The sequence below is a fragment of the Danaus plexippus genome, chromosome 26 (assembly GCF_018135715.1).
Source record: "Danaus plexippus chromosome 26, MEX_DaPlex, whole genome shotgun sequence".
Taxonomy (NCBI): Eukaryota; Metazoa; Arthropoda; class Insecta; order Lepidoptera; family Nymphalidae; genus Danaus; species Danaus plexippus.
This window is the reverse complement of record NC_083554.1, coordinates 4,849,528-4,875,241: the sequence shown is the minus strand read 5'-3', so window position 1 is coordinate 4,875,241 and position 25,714 is coordinate 4,849,528. Positions and strand designations below refer to the sequence as shown.

Sequence of the window (25,714 nt, the reverse complement as noted above, 5' to 3'; positions counted from 1 at the left end):
GCTGGCTACGTTTTTAGTTTCCTTTAAGAGTTGTAATTTCCGTACTTTTACCACATAGCTTGTACGAGTAATAAATATATTTACATATTCAATATACTATTTCTAGTTTTTATTAAATTTCGCAAATTTACCTACAATACATATTGTACGTCGTGTGAAATTAAATCTGTTTGAAACGTTACTTTATGGATTTTGCGACCGGAAAAAATCCAGCCCGTTCCAAACAATAAAACAAGGTCGTGCCCAGTCCCACACACGTGAAAGTGTCTACTGTATTTCCCACAAATGTTTTATTTCCGCATTCGGTTAGTACTGAAAATATTTTGCTGTTATTCCTAGGTTGTATCCTTGAAAAAGAATTCTATCGTGCTAATATAATATAACAGCTTGGTTATATGCCTATAAAACAGGTGATCTTATCATCTGAATCAAACCTTCTGAACAACCTTTTGTCCATAGTAAAAGGATATTTTTATCTGACTTTATATGTAGGTACTTAGACAGGATATTTGTATTTTGTTTAGTGAAATAACTTATCTTAATAGGCATCGACGCCGTCTGAAGCTAGCAAGTTCATAAAGCATCTGATTTATCCACAGTTACGACTGGTTCTCTCCTATATTATAATTTAAATTTATATCAACAATCTAAAAACATTGTATCGAGGTTAAATGAACCAGTCGGTTACAAGTGTACGACACTAGTGCTGCCGGTGATCTCTCTCGCTTTATTAATATCAACCTAGAAGGCAATCCATAATTAACTTGTATATCGGCAGTAGTTATTGAAAACTAGATGACTTAGATATAAACGTGAATAGTCGAAGACTGGGTGAACGGTCGCTCCCAGCCTAGCTCAGATCCTTGACACGGCAGAGTTGTCTAGCTGTTAACTCTCCACCCAGCCTGTATATAAGGTAATTGTGACACTACAGCCCTACAAGGAGCATGTACTACAGCACCTCTATTACGTCTGTTACGGTGTTTGCGGACGTAAAACGTCTGTTTTATGTACGTATGTCACGAATAATCATTTTCTATTGTTATTTAAAATTGCTCTGAATCACCCGGTAGTGTTATTTTAATACATTACAATTAATAAACGCATACAAACAATACACTTCACTTAAATATCAATAATAAAATACCATATTAATTAGTACTCGGCTAAAGCCATTTTTTTTCCAATGCTAAGACTATTTTAATATGTTTTGATGAAAAAACAATCTTCATATATTCTTATAACCTAATCTTCTGACGGTAAGTCTCGCCAATGTATTTGAACAAACCAAACAAGAATTTTACGTAATTCATGTCTAGATCAATATTTTTTTTTTAAAGAATATTTTAATGATTGTTTGTCTTGTATAATGTCGTGAGTATTCTCTCAACTGTAGTAAGTTTGGTTTTGTTGGTGCCGCTCCACACGGTCTATGGTAGCTGGTTCTACTAGATAATTGACCTCTCTATAACACAACGCATACATACTTGACATCGTTCATTATAAATACGTAATAAAAATATATCATCTACTAAATTGATGGAATAGAAACAGTCTCGTTTGTAAAAGAATTAAGGGAGATCTGATAATGATATCTTTTGTTGTTTATTTTATATCTAGTCGTTAACAATTGTAAAACATAGAGGTGATTTAATTTTAAAATATTATTTTTAAATTAATTTAACTCTATGTTTAATTGCATTGCATTCCTCTTATTCATAATTTAAAAATATGTATGTCGACCTTAATATATTTTGTATATTTTAACCATATATATATATATATATATATAATTATATACTGAGCGTCAGTACTAGCTGTCCGCGACGCCATCGTCACGGTCAGATTCCTTCGACGCTACACGAACTCTGTATAACATTGAACAGTACTGAAATATTATTATTACAGTACATATATATTATACAGGACATTCATATGTGAAATTATCATTGATTTTAATAAGTACAATATATAAATTCACGTTTAAATTTATAAAACAAACAACATTTATTTGATATCGGTCCACATTTGAGTTTGTTTTAGCGTATACATAAATTATCATTAAATGAAACAAAATTCCTTTTACTGATACGTAGATTACATTTGTCTATAAATAGTTTTCTCTTAAAAGCAAGTTGTATCCATCGTTAAGGTCGATCCATGACCCCAGGATTCAGAAACATATTGGTTAATGTAATGTTAAAGCGGAGAAGTAATTATGAACTCACTGTATAATGCAGGCGATCGATTGTCATAGCACGCTGACTAGAAACTGTAGACGAGTTACATGGTAAAAGTGATTCAAAAACTGACAAATTGTTGACTATCGTACACCCAATGAGAATTATATATACCTACCGATATGAAAAATAAAATAAAATTAGATTTTTTTTTAAAATTCCGAGTTAAGCTTTTTTATGTATGTAAGTGTCTTATAAAATTTCAATTATATACTCTCTAAGCTAGTTTCCTTATAGTTGCTGGTGTTATCATCATTATATCATATGTTTAAACGCGAGCACATCTTCATCAGTATCACCAGACAGACCAGACAGATCCGAACCGGCGAGAAGAGAACCTTATATTTTTTAATTTAGTAGTAATGTTTCAACTTGCTACTTATTCAGTAACGTAACTTTGAACTGAACAGTTTTATTATGTACCATAAGTATATATTTAATTTCTTTGTCTCCGACAGTATATATATGTATATATATTTATTCTTCATCTATATTAATATATTATTATTAGTTCCATCATGTTTATTAATGAAGGTTTCAGTGAAACTGGCACGAGGTGATGGACGTCACAGCTCCACTCTAATACGGAGCTAGAGAGTACTCCACACTTAGAAATTACTTTGATATAATTCGGTAATATTATCGTGTTTGAAATTTTTATTACGTATTATTTATTATATTTAGTTAATTTATTCACTTGTTTCATGATCGATCTTTGAATTTTCACGTAACTAAACGATGTTATTAATTCATTTAATGTATATTTTCTATTTAATTAACAATTATTATACATTCAGTTGATTGTATGGGTCATTTACATCACTGATAACGTACTGATAAGCAAGGCTACATATTATATTATACAAGTATATATATTTTTATTAAATACAAGAAAGTCTCGAATAAAATGTGAAAATTATATTAAAAAAAAATCTTTCAGAAAGTTCAGTGAACTTTAAAACTAAAGGTGTAACTAAGTAAAATAAGAACTAACTAACTAAGAAAAATAAGAACTTATCTAGTGTTTGTGTAAATAAAATGGATCTGATGTTAATAAAGTTAAAATCAACAAAACATTAAAATAGTATTTGTTAACTAGATTTGATACTATCATTAATGTGTCGTTTTTTTTTATAAAAAATAACTGTTAATACATTAATTTAATTATTTGCTTCTTTAACAGATCAAAATTAATTTTACTAGAAATAAATTAAATATTTGCATGGAGTGTTTCTCTTCATTGTTATTAATATTTTTGTCGTCATTTAAAAAATAATATATATTTTTGCACGTCTAGTTAGTTTTTGTTGGTGCTTATAGTGTAGGTACCCGCATTTACACGTGTATTATGATTTATTTTTCAACGTTTTATCTACATTAAACGAAGTGTGTGAAGGCATCATGTTGGCGTGACGATACCAACGTTTTTAGTAACTATTTTTTTGTTACGTCCTTTATAAATAGTAAAGTACTTTTTATAAATTTCTCTTCAAAAATACCGTTGTCTCTTTGCAACAATCAATCTACAATAGATATGAAAAATATTTTTTATAGTAATCTTGAACACGATCTACGACAATTTTTTTTTATTGTAATAGTATTAAAGGTTTTAGGTAAAAGATAAGTTTACAACATTTACAACAATGCAGACAGTGATTGCCGTCTCATTGTAGATAGCAGTGAAACACATTTTAAATAAATAGTATATTAGCATAACGAAAATAATATGGTTGTGGTAACTGAGTAACTACAGGACATATAACTTTTAAGAAAGAAAATTATGAAACCCATTTTTGCATCTTTGAATATTTCAAGTTTAAATATTATATGTAGACAGTTTTTGTATATTTGTAAAGGATAAATTTCAACAATAAGTAAGATAATTTAAGTATTTTCGTTTAGCACCAGCGATGAAACGAAAGTTAGACCCAAAAGTTACGCGAAAGGTTCAGTAAAAGTTTATAAGCGAAAGGTAACACATCCCGTCCTTATTGAAGACCGATTTTATTTGCCAACACTTTATAAAATAAATATTAAGTAACAGTGTTTTTTATATTTGACTATGAAAATTCGAGGTTTTACTCGTGTATCGAAAATAACTGGTTATAAACTATGAGGTTTCACTACAATATTCGCACAATAGATGAATATTAACAAATTACATATTATGGCCGATTACTGAATGGATCTATGTCGGGATCGAATAATAGGACTACCTACAAGAAAATATTCCAATAAAATCAGCCTGAAAACAAATAAAAATTGACTTTAAAATACGTTTGTATATTTGTTTATTGACAAAGATGTTAAATATTCATAATTTGTGTTTAGTTAGTTATATATTTTATATTACAAGTCTCTATATGTATGAAACAGGTAATTTTTATTGTGTCGTCATTGCAAGTCCGATAGCGGTTCATTGATTCCATCTCGTTCGGTTGGTAACAAAGTGCTTTGACCCTGAGCAGGTCTCTATCCTGTCGCCCGTGCACCGTTAACACACTAAAGACCTCGCCGAGCTTCATACTACACTTTATATTGTTTCATCGCCATCTTCCACCATCACCACCACCACCACCACAGGACTTCCTGTTTCTTGATTCACAATTCTGGGTAACAAACAGGTGTATTCGTTTTATACATCAGATAAAATACTGCTCGGAAATTATTGGACATCATCCAGTGATGTGTAGAACAATACACGTTAGATCAGTTCGGCAGATGGAGTCATAACAGGGCCGAAAGGAAATCGTGTTACGTATAAATGTTGCCACTTATAAGGGGACAGTTTCTACTGATAATCGATCAAGAATTTCAGTTGTTAACGGCAAAAAGTGTGGTCGGCAGACCGTTAAATAGAAAAGTATTCTTAAAGCTGACCGGCTTTGAATGGCTTTCATAAATATAATGATATAAGCAGTTTGATGATGAAAAATATGCTTATTAGAACACTGTCGGCACTTGGCAGCGCTTGTGAGATGCTGTCTAGATCTGTGCAGTATTACAGTCAAATAAATTATGTAGCGAAAATTCATCAGGCAAATAGATAAAGTAAGTGTAGTATTCATAAAACGCTGTGCACGTGACTAACACACTTTCAGTATTATTGTTTCTCAACAGCGTGGAAAAATTGTGTTAAATTTTTATTAAGTCCCATTGTTTGTAAATACAAGCAATAGCTTGTATCGCGATTCGTGGGACTATTTGCAAACCTCTAATAAATGTTACCCAATGCGAATTATTGTGTGGCTATAAAGAATATATGAGACGATGATATGAGAGATTGATTTTAACAAGAAATGAGTCTGTGGGAATATTGTTGACGACATATATATATATATATATATTATCAGTTAACAAAAAGCAATAATTTATCAATATTATTGCTACGGTTTTTGATATCGACCGCCTCCGTCATGTTATTATATAAACATATTTTCGTCTCGTTAACAACAACATTATGTTTTGGAAACATGATATATTATATAGTTTTTACTGTACACATATCATAATCACGTGTTTCTTAGGAGACCAAACGAAGTAAATTTATAACAAAAATTTAAATGTAATTCTTTCGTTTATTGCATAAGGAAACTTCCTATTATCTATATGTATGTATATATATATACATATATTTATTATTGAAACTGTAAAGACTTCCAATTACATACGTACATGTTAAAGTAAGTATGAGAAAATCTTCTGTCTTTTAAAAAAATAACTTAAAAAATGTGTCACGTTAAAAAGTTGAAAATATTAATTTATTTTTTCTTAAATTAAAATTCATTCATTCATAAATTATGTGACCTTGTTAGCCGATTACAAATGACTTAATATTTAATGCAAAATCATTTGCGTCGAAAACGCTCGTGTTACTTAGATTATTAAACTAAGAAAACCTATATTATTATTATTATTATTATAGCGAAATAAATTCATGTGTGAAAGTATTTTTCGCTTATTAATCAATGTGGCATAAAATTTTATATAGATAGATAGTGGGAAAATTTACTTTTGATATGACAAAAAATAATTTTACACCAGCGACCTGACGTTACAGCGAATACGAGCCAGTGTTTCCTAGTTATAGTTTATTATATAGCAATTTCACCCCCTCCCGGTCAGACTTAGCACAGACTCGACGGCTCAGAGTAATATAATAATAAAAATGTGATGGAAATATTATCTCATGATGAGATATCATATATAAATAAATTCTTTACATACATCTGTCCGACTTATTAAATGTTAGGCTTATTAAATGTTACTGTTAGATGAATTGTTGATGACAGATACTTGATTAGCGTACCTACATACAAGTGAGACAAGATCAACGTTACACCCTGTGTTATGTCTGTACCTGTTGTAGTCTTATGTGTTATATAACACAGCTAAACCGAACTTAACATTATTCAGGAATTTTTTAACGCCTGACGAAAAAAAGAATATTTTGCGTGTGTGTCTGTGTGTGGCATAGTAACTCTGAAATGATTGACCGATATCAATGACGTTTTTCTCATTGGGAATCCAGTTTGCTTTGCTGCGGTCCCTAGCTATGTTTGTCCTTATATCGGTCGAGCAGTGTAAGAGTATCAGTTGTTGTCCAAAATTATGTTAGGCACTTTTTGCGTATGATTAAGTGCGTCACCCGTGAAAGTATAAACGTTAAGAGACTAAAGCTTAGAATATTTTTAATTTTTTCAGATATAGGTCTGATAATAAATGTCGTTATATGTCACGGCTTTCTCTCTCTATATGTATTAGATGTTTTAACTTTTTGTGTATATAGTGTGTGTTATATTGCTTCAGAGCGAGGAGTGTGCGGTCGCCGTAGCCGGCGCGGGTCGGTGGAGACCCGCCTCGCTGATTTGCGCGTGCGATGCGGAGCGGTCTCTGTTCACCCGCTCACACGCGGACAAATACATACGTACTACTAAAGGTAACTAACGAACAAATATTGTAGCACTCTATACATACATTTCATATCGCTGTTATGAGTTATATTTTTTTATTAATTGGTAATTCAGAACATAAATTATATTAAAAAAATTTTGTATCGAATCCAGATTATATCAATTAGTATTTGAATAATGAAGTTTTCAGTTCAATATTACTAAATATTTTAAGACTATTTTTCTGTGTATATTTTGGTAATATTCTATACATAGTTGTCGGACCAGACTACGCTAGTCGTTTGATTCAAATCCTTATATTGTGTATTTGCTTCTGATATTCTCGGAACTAAATTAATCTGAACAGTAATTTAGTTGTTACAATATTAATGTCTTCAATGTAATAATTATCGTATATCAGTGTTTTATATTGACAGTAATGAATTTACATACAAAAGTATTCTTAATTTCTTTAGCAGACTAATAGCGCTGCAAGAAACTTAGCTAATTATGTTCCGCTTAGTAATTAGTGTTCACCTGCACTTAAAACATGTGGTCTCATCTGATTCCTAGCATCGAGCTGGAAGTTTATGATGAAATTTTACACATAAATAATATAATACTATGTAAACAAATATGAAATAACTATTATAATATGAAATAAAATATTCCTCAGAGTGGATACGTTTATCCAAAGTCAGATTAAAGTTGTTTGTCACAAGCAGCATAGTAATGTGAATAGGTATTTTAACTTCATTCTCATAACAGAATACTGTTGAAAACTATATACATATATTGGTGATGATAAATATTTGGTTAAATATGTGTGTGTGTCTGTGTGTGTTTTCTGTACGCGATGGTAACACATAAAAGTCATAAAATTCCTTTATCAGTCTCACTGATAAGCATACTCCAGATAACTGTTATATTTTTTTGAAGCGCGACACGATGTATTGAATATAGCAAAATTTATTATTACAACCATCTACTGCTGGATGTTTTGATGTATATTTTGTATATATTATAACACTTGATTTTTGTATTTCCTTAATTAAGTCGTATAGAACTATGAAATAATGATATTATATAGGTATGTAATAAAAATTTAAATGGAATGTCAAAAATATTATAAAGATTATTTATTTGAATAATTAATAATTCATAACATTCAGCCTCACACAAACATTTCAATGACATTCCGTAATAATAACAGTACAATATAATTTGTAAACACGAGCGGTCCTTCCGACGGTGAGTTTAGCGGTGCGCGTACGCAGATATTATTATTACCCAGTACAATACTGGGAATTCGGGGGTTCCAAGCGACCCCCGGCTACCTGACTGCCAGACACCCCACTCCTCGCTACCCCCACCAGTCGTACTGGCGTCATTTCATCCCCAACCCTCGAATATGCGCGAGCGTCGGTATTCACTCAGCCAGTTACACTGCCAACGACATTTTATAATTTATATAAAGTTGTGTTTTATGTATGTGATGTGAATATTGTACAGTGTGTCCGTGTGTGTTATATGTATTACAGAATGGATTTGTCCATACCTAGACTTAAGTTTGAAACAGAAGATTACTTTGACGATGATTACGAGCTCGGACAAACGTAAGTTGATATCTAGAGATTCTGTGTCGAGTCAATAACGTAATACACATAGTCGTATATATTAATTTTTACGTTTCACGATCGAGTTAGAACACGTCATTTATATATGCTTGTTGATTAAAATTCATAATAACAGTGACCGTGATGCCAATCAAAAAATATTATTTAATGTTTCCTATAATATATTGGACGTTAATTCATCGTAAGGTTTCATATTTTAATTATATTTCATAATAAATATCTCAATTAATATATAACGAGAACATTCATAGATTTTTACATATAAATGTTACAGGGAAAGGTTACTGACGAAGGTTATCGAAGCGCGTGTATATATATATATATACATATATATAGTGCATGTTAAAGGATTTAATTTATTGTTAAGTACAGTTTGTTTAAACCATAAGGTGTAATATCCAAAGAAAGCGACCTCAAACGTAATAAATAAAGCTGTAAAAAAAACTAAATAAAAACTGCATTAAGTTAATATTGTAAGGAAAAGAGAAAGGGGGATAATAAAATGCAGGAGTTCGGTACAGATATACCTCTACAGACATTACGGTCAGCTCGATGGTGTACGGACCTTAGCAGTGACTAATATATATACTAAATAGACTATAATATGAATGTATCTCAGTACACATTAGCCTTTCAAATAGGAAGTAGTTAGGTGACCTTTGAACTCAGCTGTAAAGAACTCGCATACATCTAGTTATTGCACAATGCACAGCCTCCACAAGATCATGATTTTGGCATTTCGAACGAGCTCGTAAAACATTCATGCTATAACAATAGCCGTACGGCTACTACTAACTAAAATAATTTTATGACGACGTTATAGTTGTTACGAGATATTATTAGTATTTTTGGAACAATTAAATTTTGGATAAGTTTAAATATTATTTTACTGTTTGGTGGATTAAAATCTACGTAAGTCATCCTAAGAAACGGTTTTAAATTCTTAAATGGAACGTGAAAGTCACATGGGACATAATAAAAGGATTTCGCATTTGTTGGAACCTAAACAATACTTAACTCAATGGTTAATCTCTAAATACGGAGCATTCATAAAGACGAAGGTTCTTATCTCGTTACAGTTAACCGACGATGTATAGTACTGTTGTATGTCGACCGATAACTAGGTATATTGTTTTAACTGAACGGTTATTGTCTTAAATGTATAGTATTATTAGTTAAAATATACATCGGGATTGAACACTGAAGGGAAAACCGCTGAATGTTTTAAATAATATATATGTATATGATAGAGTCAGTGAAAACATAATGGAATGTAGTGATGACTTGTGATATGGAGATTCTGTTCTGGAGGCCAGGGAGGGAGGGAAGATGGAGACGGAACAGTAACAATAGAATAGCTATCTAAGGAAAAGAAGCTAGGGCTGAAAATAATTATCAATATGAATAGAATAACAGAAATTGTCATTGTGAGGTTGTTTAAGAAGATGGACTGTGTAGCGAATACTGGACGAGAGTAGAGTTAAATAAGCCCGGACCAGTCGACCTTACGTTGATATATGATAAGTGATGTTGTATATGTTATTTCCACAGTGTGGCAGATAGCGGGTCAGGAGTGGCGGCGGGAGTGGCGGCTGTGGCGACTGTGGCGGCGGGTGTGGCTGTGGCGGGTCGGCAGCGGACGGGCGGCACGACGACGGCGCACAGCAAGCAACTGGCGGCGGCCGGGGCCAACCCGGCCCAGCCGCAAGGTAGCAAACGTATGGACATTGTTATGTTACCTCCTGGATACCACCCACACGCACACACACACACACGCACACGCACGCACACGCACACGCACACACACACGCACACACACACTATGCAACCTGAGATTCATCTTAAACAGAGCTACAAACAGGCGATCACTCTTCAAATTGTTCACTTTGTATATCATCATATAATTAATAAAAACACCACACCCCACACAAGTTATTCCCCTGTGACCGCACGCTCGGACTGTTTTCCTTATAGTAGAGTTTACAACACATTTAACAGTTATGTGTGCTTTAAAGTATATTTATTACACCGTATAATATCCATAACTTAGAGTCGTAACTAAAAAACTATCGCGTCCTTAATGGTCACAGCGTGTTCCGACCATTCATGAAGTATTGAGTCTATCTATGTTTATAGGTGCATAGATGGGTTATCGCTCGCGTGACGCTAACTGTTTGATACAACCGTCACATTAAAACGAACGATTATTGACAATAGTTATGGCGTGTAGTGTTGTGAAATAATTTGTTAATATAACTTTAATGTCATATGTTTTATTGGCGAGCGACGTCGTCCTATTGTAGCAGTCATATACATTGTAAAACATTAGTCGACTAGCAGCTCCCTCCGCCGGTCGATGTTGGCAGCGTTTCGTTCAGACATTATAATATTATATTAATTTAATACAAACGAAACGAGAACATGAATTGAAAGAGCGAGTCTTGACAGATAGTTAGAAGTGTATGGAGGGCTTTTGTTTTGTTTGTTACTCACATTAATGAACATTTCTACATTCAACAAATATATATTTGTTCGTATGTATTCTTTGATGGTAAAGCTAACCTCTTGCGACATTCACTTGAAAATGGTACATTATTATATCACAAAGACTATAATAATATATAATAAATGAAGAAGAACAATCTGAACTATACACACATACAAACAATATTCACACATCCATACACATTTGTTTAAAGCCTTATGTAATATATAACAATATCCATGCCGTGTACAAACTTCAACCAACCTACCAGGAGGTGACAGCCGCACCCCTCGTGTGTAACCGTAGCTTGTTTGAACTTTGAATTCGTTTCATGCCTCATACTCTATATATATTTATTTCTCTCTCGTTATATATTTTTGTTAACTTCATTAACTCTGTGCATTTAATATATATATTTTCTCCAGTAGTCATGTCATACGTTAGTTCATAATGAACCTGTGATTTTGTTACTATACGATATATTGTTCTGTGTGTTTCCATGCTGCTGCGATTGTTTCCCGTTGCCTGTGTCGTGTCGTCACACTACATGTTCCGTGACCAGGCTCCGGCTGTGGCGGAGATGGGGACTACCAGCTGGTGCAGCATGAGGTGCTCTACTCCTCGTCCAATAGGTAATGATATTACCATTTTTCTTATCTCACACAACACTCAAAGACAAAACTATGTTATATGCCACTTAAAGTTTTAATCTGCTGGATATTAAATTTCATTGAAAAATAAGTCTTTAGTTAAGTGGTAATGCTGTAACAGTAAGACAAACATACTTACAAAGTTTATTGCTTAGCAAAACATTATAATTCTGATACACATTACTGCTCCCTTTATACAATAACTGTACACACTATACTCTTGTTCAAGCAGTGTCCTGACAACATCACACACGGATTTACATTACAGATAATATCACTTCATCATTATATTTATTACACGCCGTTAGATTTTTAAAGTACAGCCTTGATTAAGGTCAACTTAAATTCGCTTAAGGAAAATATATTTTTTATTATTCTATACACTTTCATTCAACAACTGTTTCACTCTTTTCAAATACTGAATAAGTAATTTTTTTTTATATATTTTATACAAATATTTAGAACTATATTTCTTATTAACTTTCACATAGATTAGATCTGAAATTATATACCAACTATTTGGTATATAAAATATCTTAAACTTAATGTTATATCAATTATCATTTAAAACAACACTTCACGGCCAGAGGCTTTGAATGATGTTATTAAACTGTCATAATAATTTTCTCAACTATTGTATTATGTCGGAGGAACAAGAAACATTTTAAAAGACAAAAAAAAAACCTTTAATGTTACTAAACTAGATTTTGTCTATTAATTTTGACACACAAATATTGTATAGTCCGCTATAGGAGAAGGTTATGTTTGTCAATAATAGGTTTGTGTGTGTCTGTGAAGGTACGAGGTGTTGGAGTTCCTCGGCCGCGGAACCTTCGGCCAGGTGGTGAAGTGTTGGAAGAAGGGCACCAACGAAATAGTCGCCATCAAGATACTCAAGAACCATCCCAGCTATGCCAGGCAGGGGCAGATTGAGGTCAGGGGTCAATCATACAAGTACTACTAGTATTATAAATGTGAAAATTTATGAGGACATTTGGTACATTTTCTCAAATATATCAGTGGCGTGCACACCATAGATGGACATAAGCATCGCTTACCCTGCCCATACAACAACAAAACCTACATTGTGTTATTCTAACATTCTTTTAATTCATTACGGAATAAGAATGTTTATACAGACATTTAATATGTCAATTCAATCACGACTTGGTAAAATTGTTAAAAGTGCCATCTATCAACTTAAAAATTAACTTTTTCGATCGGCCGCCGCTTCCCAGCCAAAGCGGCACAACTGCTCGGTGCATATATTCCATACAAGTAATCTCAAGGACGATCTACAAATCTCGTGTTGTATGCAGGAAACATTTGCTTGTGTGTGTGTAAAAACTATGCATGTGTTAGTATTGGAGAGGCTCCGCTTCCTTAACCTCACTCGTAAGTCATAGAAACTGTCAAATGTAGAGGGACTATTTAATGTGTCGGCAAACTGTTGTAATGTGTTTCTAACGAAGGTGAATAAATTTTATTTAGCTAGTTTGTGAATTTTGTAACGAATTATGGAAAAATATAGCTGTGAGCTGTGTACAGTGGATGAGTGTTTAAAGAACTTAATTAAGAGTACATTTTCAATGTTGTCGTTGGATGATAAAATTAAAATAATTACAAAGGGAAGGTGTGTAAACTGTTTGGATTTAACTAAAAAAAGTAATGTTACTAGTATTAATAAAAAGTATTATGCTAGCAGGTTTGTGTACACACAAATAAGTTATTTTGTTATCCTTGTTTGTTGTTTTCAAATAATAATAGTAACAATGTTTGGATCTCTACTGGTTATTCTGATTTAAAAATTTTCATAAAGCGGTGACAAACAGCTCGTAATCGTTTTAAGATACTTCTGTAGTTAAGAGGGAGTTGATAGATTTATAAAATATATAAATGTTAGTTCTGATCTGACCGCTGTGACTTTATGCGCGAGTATTATCAAAGTATTAGAGGAGGAAGTTATGATGAAAATTGCTAATTTATTCAAACATATTTTACTTACCCTAACCCAAATCTCTGTGCACACCCCTGATATATATATAGTGACATCATTATATGTTATGTATGAACCAGTAATGCTTCGTGTAAGGCGTCCTCCCACAGCTGGCGTTCCTCCAGTTAGTGAGATCTATGTCATGTAATTAATTAATTCCGCTTTGACATTATTGAAACAGATCTACATACATTATTTATAGATTAATAAAAATATATAAATGTAATATTTTCAGCACGTTATATGTTTTCCTGTGCCTTTGTCACTGTTTACAGACGGAAACTATTTTTTAAATCATTTATACATTTTGGTTAACAACCCACAGCGCCATCTGTTGGCGACGTATTGTCACGTGACCACTAACAAACTTCACCGAACTTGGCGAATAATAATATGTTATTTTGAGTGAGTTTATCATAATACATTCGTGGGCCCGCAGGTGTCGATCCTGTCGCGCCTGTCCCAGGAGTCTGCGGACGAGTTCAACTTCGTCCGAGCGTACGAATGTTTCCAGCACCGCTCTCACACCTGCCTCGTGTTCGAGATGCTGGAACAGAACCTGTACGACTTCTTGAAACAGAACAAGTTCTCGCCGCTGCCCCTCAAGTACATCAGGCCCATACTGCAGCAGGTCCTCACCGCGCTCTTGAAACTTAAAGTTAGTATCCACTTCTCATTGTGGTTGGTTAATTGGTTTTAAGATATTCCCTGCCGTTATATACTGTTCTTACGTCACTCTGAATCGGATTACTGAGATAACTCTTGTACCTCAAGAGGCACTTTCAATAACATTAATAATGAGGTCCAGCGGGTATTGGACGTGTTGTGTGATTGTCGTGTGATGTCCGTTCCCAGCAACTCGGTTTGATCCACGCTGATCTGAAGCCTGAGAACATAATGCTGGTGGAGCCGGCGCGCCAGCCCTACAGGGTCAAGGTCATAGACTTCGGCAGCGCCTCGCACGTCAGCAAGGCCGTCTGCAACACATACCTCCAGAGCAGATACTACAGGTGACTAGCGGATAGTGTTTGATGATGAATACACACAGGCATGCATGAGTGCCAGGAAAGTAACGTGTACAGTGATGTCTCAATAATATTGTATATTAGAAGTGTGTTGGTCGATTGCTCCCAGGGCCCCCGAGATAATCCTGGGTCTAGCGTTCTGTGAGGCGATCGACATGTGGTCCCTGGGCTGTGTGGTCGCCGAGCTGTTCCTGGGCTGGCCGCTGTACCCGGGCTCGTCGGAGTACGATCAGATCAGATACATATCACAGACCCAGGGTCTACCCACCGAACATATGCTTAACAGGTAAACACCTAATGCCAATATCTAATGACACCCTTCACATAATGTAGGATTTTCACATAGACAGCAAGTGTCCAGTGTCTCATCAAGTCTTAGAAAATGTTGAAGTCACTAATATTAATTAGCAGAATATCTGACTGGTTTAATGTAATAAAATTCAATTTCTATTAATTATATTACGAAAAAAAAAAATATATATATTTTACAACATCGTCGAAGTAAATTTTAGCTCTTAACGATATGTAAATCTGTATACTATATCCCCAGCGCATCAAAGACAGCCAAGTTTTTCTATCGCGACGTGGACAGTACTTATCCGTTTTGGAGGCTGAAGACTCCCGAGGAACACGAGCTGGAGACCGGCATCAAGAGCAAGGAGGCCAGGAAGTACATCTTCAACTGTCTCGACGACATAGGACAGGTGGAGCGACACACCGCCGCTGTTATGATTGTCTTTAATTTAAACTCCATTGATAATATTGACGTATGTTTTCTGTCCGTGAAGGTAAACGTTCCGACGGATCTCGAAGGCGGACAACTGCTGGCCGAGAAAGCGGACAGAAGGGAATTCATAGACTTACTGAAGAGGATGCTTACTATGGACCAAGTGAGTGAGGGCCGGGTTGTGATGTAAGCGATTGAGGTCAATGAGAACTGTTGATATGAAAATAATGAAATGTTCCTCAGGAGCGCCGCATCACCCCCGGGGAGGCCCTGAACCACGCCTTCGTCACTCTCGCACACCTCGTGGACTACGCGCACTGCAATAATGTTAAGGCGTCGGTACAGATGATGGAGGTAACGGATATACACGTTCAACATGCAGCACTCTATATTACAGGCTTGGTATATATATACATGTTAATTTGTGTGTAGGTCTGCCGTCGCTCAGGTAGTGGCGTGGGCGGTGTAGGCGGCGTGGGCGGTGTAGGTGGCGAGTACGTGGGCGGCGTGGTGGCGCCCGCCGCGCCCACCGCTCACCATCTCGCTCTCACCATCAACCAGCAGCGACTCAGAGCTGCTCCATACGATAACCTGGTAGGTCTCTCATGAGTTTACATCGATATGAGGCACGCTAAAGAAATATTGAAAGGAAATATTGTTTTCCTTTTAAGTTATAAATATGGAAGAATCTATTATACAACAGAAATATAATTGCCATTCTCAGTACCAGTTGTACGGCGGCGGGCGGGTGGCGGTGGGCGGCGGCAGACAGTTCACGCGGGCCCCGGACCCCTTCCCTCATCAGTTCGTGTCGTCCATCCTGTGTCAGCCGGCCTACCAGGTGAGTGGGATACAGCGTGCGATCAATGCGTAAGTTTGCAACATGTATAATAAAATGATTACAATGGACAGGTTCAACAACTGGCTGCAGCGGCGGCCGCAGCGGCAGCGGCCCACCACCAGCATGGTGTAGGCGGCGTGGGCGGAGTGGGCGTCGGCGTCGGCGTAGGCGACGTGGGCGAGTGGCGCGCACCGCTCATTGTGGAGCCAGCGCCACTTCCTGAACCGGAAGTGTGGGACTTCCATCACCATCACCCGCACCATCATCACCCTCACAAGAGGTGAGACGTCACATATATATGTAGTAGTAGATAGTGTCAAGGCAGAAACACGAAACGACAGATACCATATAACAAAAGATAAAACGAGCAAACATCAAACAATTGTGTTAAAACTGGCAGGTACTTGGTCCGTCCATAGACAATGATGAATAATTCCTCACAGAAATGTATAACGAATGAGTTAAATGAGGAAATCAGATAAGCTCTCAGTAAGAAATATCTTGTAGGCATTGTTTAAGAAACTCGGTTGATGTTAAAGTATCGAGTAAGTCCCAACTGTACGTCGTGTGTGTGTGTGCGCGCGCGCGTGTGTGAGTGTGAGTTGTAGTAAGTGTGTGAACCCGTTGTCGACAGATCGACGAAGCAACAAACGAGCGGCGTGCCTCACTACCAGCCGCCGCACCAAACGCATCAATACAGGTGCCATACATTAGAAATAATAATAACTTCCTAGTCCATCTAATATATGAATATAAAAAAAAAATTCAAACATTTATCACCAGAGCTAGGATCTTCTGAACATTATAATCTTTTCTTGATGTGCCGGATGTCCGTATCCGAGACCCTTGGTCTCTATCAACACCCGAGAAGCTTTCTTTTTAATAATATCCGGGAAACTCTTTCTGTTTCTCTACCATTTTATTAAATTAATCGACGATACATATATAATATGCTATGGTTATTGATATAATCGTATAGCATTGAAGAAGTTGTCAACCAAAATTACAAATTAATATTTTATGGTATAAAGCATAACAACAAATATTTATATTACAATGTTTATAATAATGTAGTCTATATAATATAATGGTTACAAACAGTATGGCGAGCGCCGGCGGCAAGAAAGAGGCGACGCAGCTCTCCCCCGTCAAGAAGAGGGTGAAGGAAGGCACGCCGCCCTCCAGGCACAGGCAGGAAAACACGTGAGATACAACAGATATATACATGAGACTCGTTACTGAACCGTTACTACATCACGATAACTATAGACAATATAAAATATATATGATAACACAAGAAATGCTCCGCACATTAGTGTGTTTGTTGTGAGGGCATGAAAAGATTACTGTGAATATTGAATATAGAACGTATTGTTAACATTATACTGTACACATTCCAGCGGTCGGTGTAACCAGCCCGTGGCAGGGTGGGAGGCGGGCGGCGCTCACACCATCACCATCAGAGACACGCCGTCACCCGCCGTGTCCGTCATCACCATCTCGGACAGTGACGACGATGATGGCCGACCAGACAGGGGAGGAGGTACGACATACCAACAACATCGTTATACCGACTAAACCAATACACATAGTTTTCAATTCGTTGCAGTCGCCCATATATTTGATCCAATCGCAGTTCTATTATCCCCAACCTCCCCTCCAGGTGTTAACCCGCCGGCAATGGTGGCGCCTCCACCGGCGAGTGTGATCTGTAACGCGAGGACTCCGCGAGACGACCGACACGTGAAGCATGAGCCGCATCACACGCACCAACCCTGCCACCATCACACGGTACATATATATATATAATTAAAATTTTTAAGAATATGCAATTTACCTTTATATTACATACGTTCACAAAACTATATAATCATAAACAATGTCTCAACTCACGCAATGGTTTGTACCAAATATATTATTCTAATAAAATATAAAATGACAACAATCATGTTTAATAATATATGCTTTAAAAGATCTCTATATATTTTTGACTTTAACATCTGTTGTTTTCCTTTACCTTAAAACCCTTATAATATATAATATACCCTTATAATATATAATATTATACATACTCTACACGATTTCCGTGTATACTATGAGTTAATGAAATACAAGTAACATAAAACGTATATCATTACAGCAGCCGCAGCAACCTCAACAACAGACACAGCAACAACAGCAACAACCTCAGCAGCAACAGCAACAGCAACAACAGCAACAGCCCCGCCAGCCGGCCGGGCCTCAGGTGACGCCACAGAGCCAGAAGAAACGTCTGCTAGCTCTGGCGCAGCAGGAACAGGCGAAGCTGGAACATCACGATCTGCAACACTACCACGTGAGTCACCAGCGACATACACCACCATACAACACGCCCATCATGGACGGGGGTGCTATCCGAGCGTATGATATAAACAGGGAAATATCAGATAGTCATATTATTCGAGACAAAGATTATGTATATTTTTGAGGCGATAATTACATTATGATGACGGACGGTGAAGGAAAACATCGTGAGAAAACCTGGTCTTATAATTTCAAATTATAAGATCGAAATCGCCAACCCGTCTAGAGCAAGCGTGGTGATTAATGCTAAAACCTTCTCCATGTGAGAAGAGGCCTTTGCTCAGCAGTGGGCTCCTATAGGCTGATGATGATGATGATGAATGACATTATCTGTCTGTCTGAGCTTGGAATTTCAACAAATATATATATGTAAAATAATATATAAGCTGTTAACTGTCAGGGTTAACTCGAGACGCGTACATCGAACACCTGGATCTTAAATGAATTTCAAGCAAACTCGTGATATGACAACCGAACCTCAGAAACATTACATGTATTGTTAATAGTATATATATTGTGCTCGCAAGATTTGTTTATTCACTGTTCCAATGTTTGTACAGCAACAGAGCGGGTCGAGCGTCCGGCCGAGCGACTACCAGTGTAACCAATATGTGCCGACACAACACAACAAGAGGGATAGCGTTAGTATCACGTGACACTGTATATTATATACAAATTCCATAGAAATAGAAGGCATTTTAAATTTCTTATATAAGTGCAGGTAAATAAATATGTATAAGTTATATAACGAGTAATATTTGTAACAGAGCGGTGGTTGTCGCGAGTACCTGCCCGTGAGCGCGGCCGTGAGCGGCGTCAGCGGGGTGACGGCAGTGAGCGGCGTGGGCGTGGGCGGCGTGGGCATGAGCGTGAACGTGGGCCCGCCCGCCGCACACAAACACGCACACGCCTGGCACCACCATCCACATCCACACTATAAGTTAGTAACTGAACTACTGTTATATGCAACATCCAGTATTGAACTAAGCCATTCAGATATTTATCGAACTAAGCGGGCGCTGGAGCTCTGACTCGCTAAGAGATATGGGTTGTGATACAATTATGAAAATTATTTCTGTTAATGCAGTAGCCCCGGCTCTCGACTCCTCGCTCGTCGTTTTATTCTTACAGTAAAAAAATTTACATACATCTCAGATAAATTCAATTTTACAAAGATAAATATTGAAATGTAATAGTTATATCTATATGTACATATTATGTAGGCGGAAATTATTTAGTTGGAGATAATGAAAACTTTGGCAACACCTTAATTGTTGTATTTGTCAGGAGCAGTGTGGGCAGTGGCGTTGGCGTGGGCGTCGGCGTGGGCGCAGGCGTGGGAGTGGGTGGCGGCGTCCTCTCCCCGGGCGGCGTGTCCCCCGGGTACCTGGCACCCCCGCTATACGTACCCACCTACCACTATCACACGTGAGTCATATGTATATATACACACCATCTTGTCACACATACCGTGTGTCGCTGACCTCATGGTACCCGAAAAGGAAGCAGTGCGTGGTGAATACTATCACCGTGATGGTCCATTCATTCTTGCCTTAAAGGCAAACACCTTAGCAAATATTATAAATTGTTAAAGATCAGTTGTTGTGAACTACCGCATAGATTACAAACGAAATTTTATCTCTTGCTCCTAAGAATATATTATATATTCTTTCGATAAAAAGGTTTTTAAGTATTGTGAGCTCTACGTGTTCAGTGATGTGTTTCTTTCAATTTTTTTTAAATATTAAACAACGGAGTAGAGTTGCAGGTATCAAGCTAGTGATCGTAAAAATGACAATCATAAGAAGTAGAACAAATATAATTTTTTGCTTTCAAAGAACAATCGCACTGTTCTGAATGAAAGCAATTGTTGGCATAAAAATATTAATATTTACACATTACAAATCCACAAGTGGCGGTGTGAAAGATTAATGTAAACTAGACGTATTATCAATGAGGGTGTATAAATTTCAGTGGCGGTGTGAGCGGCGTGGGCGGTGTGGGAGGCGTGGGCGCCGTGGGCGGTCCTCCTCCCGCCCATCACGGCAGCGGCGCGCGGCTCCCGGGCTACCTGCAGCCGTACTCCCCCACATACCTCGTGCCGCAACATCCGCAGCAGCACCTCTGGTACACGGACTGAAGGCGGCCGACACACGGGACGGAGACCATGACGTAGTTTAGGATCGTGTCGCACTATATAAGGCAACGCACACACTCGCCGACCATGGCATCGCTCCATGTACACGGAGAGTGTCCTATAGATTAGTGACGATTGTTTTATTTCGATTTGTGGATTTGTATAGATTTTAAGATGATTTTGCTGTTGAGAAGCGAGTAGTTTGCATTTACTAATATTTTATGTAGACTTAGAGTTAGCGCGGCCTCGCTCCGCGCGGACGAGGCCGCCGCGCCGGCGTCTGTAACGTCGGAGGGTTTTTAGTTACGAGGGGATTTTGTCAATTAATTGGTTTGGATTACAGCACTAGGTATCGAACTCTGCTTCGTGAACAGATTTGATTTGTATGTTACGTTCCATATCATGTAGCGTAGATGAACATTAACGAATATGCTGTGTTTATATTGAATATTATTTAATCGTATTTACTGGTAGCGTAGAGACGGCGCGGGAGGAGCCGCGTGCGGAAGTAAAGGAAATAAAAAAATATATGTTCATTAAGAGTCTTATAAGATATTTAGTACAGACTATAAAGAACACTAGTAGGTTATAGGGACGATGTAACTCATATTCACCTTAGGTAATTGAATTGTTATTTTTAACGAATGTTTTAATGCAATTATTGTGCGATTTAATTTAGTTTAGTGTTAGTCGGTTTCCTTCGCTACGATGCATCGTGTTAACTGTATTACTGTCAGTAATTAGTTCTGTACATATAAGTTTAGTAAGTGTACAAGTGATTTGTTTGAACTCGGATCCGTCGGAGGTTTTTTCGATTTGATTTTGTTTATCGTTTTAAGTATTTCTTTAACTCGTACGATTGTAAGCCTTTCGTTTTTATCGAGGACTAATGATTATCTTACCTGTCACGGTAAATATCAACCAAACGCGATATTTTTTTGTTTTTATGACGACAACTATTATGTTTTATTTATAGTACAGTAGCTTCGCTGCCTGACAATAATAGTTTAGTTCATTGCTTAGTGGAATGTTATCTTACGTTATACTGTCGCCGAGCATCGCCTAGAACAAGCTCTTGAATACGGACAATTTTAATATTTGATTATTTAAATGAATAAACGCACTCGGAGGCCCGCTCCGGGCGATGCTCGGCCTCTGCTATCATGAGATACATCTGTATATGGAGGAGGGACGAGTTCCGTCAGCAAACATTACTTACAACGATGACTGGTCCAGTTATTATTACAGCGTCATTAATATTCGAGATGTGTCTCGTGATAGTTTCGTCCTCTGTGACGTCGCTTCACTTACCTTTTATTTTACTTTAATTGTATTTTTATTTCTCAAGTAACTGTTCTGACTCTGTCTTGATGCTGATTCGATCCTCCCTGAGTTATTTTTATTGATTAATTATTTCTTTATATTTAAGATGTTTATTTTCGGAATTTTTTGGGGTTTTAGTTTAAGTGTATTAACAATGGTATGTTAACGTATAATGTATTATGTGTAGCGTTAGTTCTCCCGCTTGCGATGTTTCGTTTTATTATGCCCTTATTATTATTGTATATTGTAAGTATTCTTATTATTATTTGTCGGTTCACATGTCACGATGTTCAATATAACGATCGGTCATAATATAAAAGTCTGTCCATAGATTCTGTGATCTGTTCAATCGTTCTGAAATTGATGTAAATTTGGGTCGTTGCAATAAATTTGTTTTTGATCGTGTCTTTATAAATTGTAAACCAGCCGCAGTACACCCGCTGTGTGTATATATGTCTATGAGAGTGAGCCCCTTCGCAATGACAATAATTATGTTATAACCGATTCAATGTACAAATACAACATTTTTAGTGTAATGACGATGATTATTTTACGTCTCCTACTGTACTGTGAGCCGGTCGCACGCCCCGTACGCACACGTGTGTCCTAGCTGTATCCTAGTGTGGCGGAGTGTTCCTCCCGGGCGGCGAGCCGTCCTCGGTCAGGTCATCATGATGGGTATGTTCTGTTATAACTTAGTGTAGGCGCTCGCTGTGAGCGGAACCATTAACAATATTCAAATTTGGTGATCAGGGGATAGCACTCGTGTTGCTTAAGTTTTATTTTTTTCTTCATTGATAATCACATAGTTATTATGAGAGAGTTGTAAATAAACATCCTGATACCCCTTTTTATTTTACTTTTATTTTGTTCTCCTTTTTTCCTCGCGTTTCCGTCGTCGGCTCGTCTTTATTTACTTCTCCGGATCCGTCGCTGTGGTTCTAATGACGTTTTTATATTAGGTAAAATCAAATTAAATGTTCAATAATGTGTAATCCTAGGTCGCCTCATCGCCTCGCAGCGCTAGTCGGAACGGTCTCTATCCAGACTCGTGCTGAACTACGTTCTGTTGCATGTTTCCGTGTATGAACCACAGTTCCTGTAGTCGCGCGCCGCATTTTGTACCTTATTACATTGTTATAAGGCTAAGGTCGCTCGGCCGGAGCGTAGCCTGAGCTGCTGTCTCGACAATAACCCAGTGTCAGACAATAATCATTGTTATAATTTGCCTCTCAGTAGAGTTTCGTTCGCCCCTTCTTAGCCGGATAGTTCAGGTAGCGTAGTCTCCGAGTAGACGACATCATTCTAGGAACCGAACGCGTCGGACAAGTAATCGGTCTAAATGTGGTTCCATCATCACACACTGCGATGTCTTAGGGTGATGTCTCATATTATATTGTTTCAAAACTGACCTCGTTTACTGTTTGAAGTGTTTAATAAGAACGGAACAGTTCAAATCGCGGCTGTATTTAATAGATGTTTTGTAATAGCATCGAATATAGTAGGATATTAATAGAGTAATATATGTAGCGAAGAACATAAAAAAAAAATCAATTTTATTTTAGTAAATTAGACATATTATCGTGGTGTTGTTAGTGTCTTTATGAAACGTCTAATAACTCTCGTCTCGTACCTTTATGTCGACTGAATGTTACTTACTCTATGTGCTTAGATGCTTCTAGGAGAACTAGTTATACGAATTCTACTTTTAATACGTGCACTTTGAATATTCGTTTAGTCGCCGTTAACTATCAGACGGTCCGTTTGACGTTTTAACGATAAATGTTATAAATTTTTTTCACTTATAGTAAAAGTTAGACGTCGGCCGTTTCGAGACCTCCAGCGCGAGGTGGCGGGTCGTAAGGTTTTCTATACAAGTCTGATCTCACTTCTGTCGCGCTCTGTCCTAGCTCTATCATAGTACTATATAAGTTTTATAAATCTTTCTATATCTACCGGATAGGTACGTGTGATAATATAGTTAAGCTTTCAACTAGATGAAGTACAATGAATTGTAATGATTATCTCATAGGCCAATGTTTATAAACATTATTTTTACACTGTCTATATATAGGAAGGTGATCTTTTCTCTAGATGTAATGTTTTAGATTACGGCGCGGCCCAGTTACTCTTTGTATTGTTTCCGTAGACCAGGCGTCTCTCCTGTCATATTAACACAGTGCATTGCCCACATCCGAGTTTCCCCGCCGCTTCCAGCCTCCCCTAGTGCTACGCCCGTAGCTTCACAGATCTGTTCTCACCATAATATTTTGCCGTCCAGGGTTCGTGCGTCTCTCGCACGACGTGCTCGGAGATAGCTGGGCCGCTCTATTTACTATGAAGTATATAATTTTTATCGTAACTCATATTTCGACACCAACCGATTTTAATATTCATAGGTGTTTAAGTATTTTATTATATTTATATAGAGCTTATAGTTGGTTTAGGGCTGTAGACGGTAAAGGCGAGTCGCTCGGGCGCCGAGAGGTCCGACGCGGGTCGGCTCGGCGTCCGAACCGCTCGGTACGAGATATCAGGGACGTAGGGAGTAGACGGCTTTATCTTAGTTGACTTATAAAAGGTTTATAAACGCTATGGATGTAGTTCACGGTTCACATATTATATTACTTGGTTTAATAGATCGTAACGATAAGCGAAGCGACAACTAATAAAATCAATAAAATATATAAGGTGAATGTTTCGTTTGTTCCGAGCGGTTGTCGCTTCTGTTACTATATCTTTATATGGAGACTAGTTGTACGCCAGTTCTAGGTCTAGTTGTACGACTACTATAATTTATTTCTATGTAAATCGTATTTTGAATGTCCATATTATTCGATATTTGCTGTCTTTTATATAACGTATAGCGTCCAAATAATATTTGTCTGTCGGTGTCTAATGTTAGGGCGTGAACTAGGTCGTCGGTGTGTGGAGTACACGTGTATTGCTAGGATAGTTTCGGTAACTGTAGGTCTTCGACCAAATTAGAGGGTAATTGATATATCTCGATACACAAATATTTTAAATGTACTCATTAGCTACAGTGTCGCACGGTCGCGGATGGCGGGATGTTTAAAGTACAAATTTATCAGTGATCCCCCACCCCGCGACGCTTGAAGCTCTTTTCTTATATACATAGCATTATATAAGACAAAGAAGTCACCTCTCATAACTATAACTGTATGTCGTATTTTAATGTTCAGTACGAGTATCTGTTCTGGGTCCGCCGGCTGCCGGTGGGATCACTTTGTCGAATTATATCGTAATTTTCTAACAATTGATGTGCCTAAGTGTAATACTCTAATAAATGTAATTGTAAATATTTAGTGACGATGTTTCTCGCCGGTCTGCGGACTGTATTTTTATCTTACCGCGTCTTTTATCTGAATGTTATTGGGACAATAATTTATGTTTTGCA

At 37.0% G+C, this 25,714-nt stretch overlaps 1 protein-coding gene across 4 annotated transcripts; it reads left to right on the top strand.

Annotated features, from left to right (window-relative positions):
• Positions 1–10,320: 10,320 nt before the first annotated feature.
• On the top strand, positions 10,321–23,148 carry LOC116774491 (homeodomain-interacting protein kinase 2). 4 transcript variants are annotated; one of them, XM_032667241.2, is made up of 21 exons: positions 10,321–10,478; positions 11,817–11,886; positions 12,703–12,838; positions 14,340–14,558; positions 14,756–14,910; positions 15,035–15,211; positions 15,476–15,629; positions 15,714–15,815; positions 15,896–16,006; positions 16,085–16,246; positions 16,377–16,493; positions 16,565–16,773; positions 17,128–17,193; positions 17,595–17,696; positions 17,894–18,036; positions 18,157–18,284; positions 18,634–18,828; positions 19,397–19,477; positions 19,604–19,776; positions 20,124–20,264; positions 20,811–23,148. In XM_032667241.2, exons 4-21 carry the CDS (start codon positions 14,445–14,447, stop codon positions 20,974–20,976), a joined length of 2,496 nt encoding a protein of 831 aa, XP_032523132.1. In that variant the 5' UTR covers positions 10,321–10,478; positions 11,817–11,886; positions 12,703–12,838; positions 14,340–14,444; the 3' UTR covers positions 20,977–23,148. The 4 variants fall into 4 exon arrangements, with proteins under 4 accessions (XP_032523132.1, XP_032523131.1, XP_032523128.1 ...); XM_032667240.2 differs by having other exon boundaries at positions 10,321–10,487; XM_032667237.2 differs by lacking the exons at positions 10,321–10,478; positions 11,817–11,886 and having other exon boundaries at positions 12,709–12,838; positions 18,637–18,828.
• Positions 23,149–25,714: the final 2,566 nt, after the last annotated feature.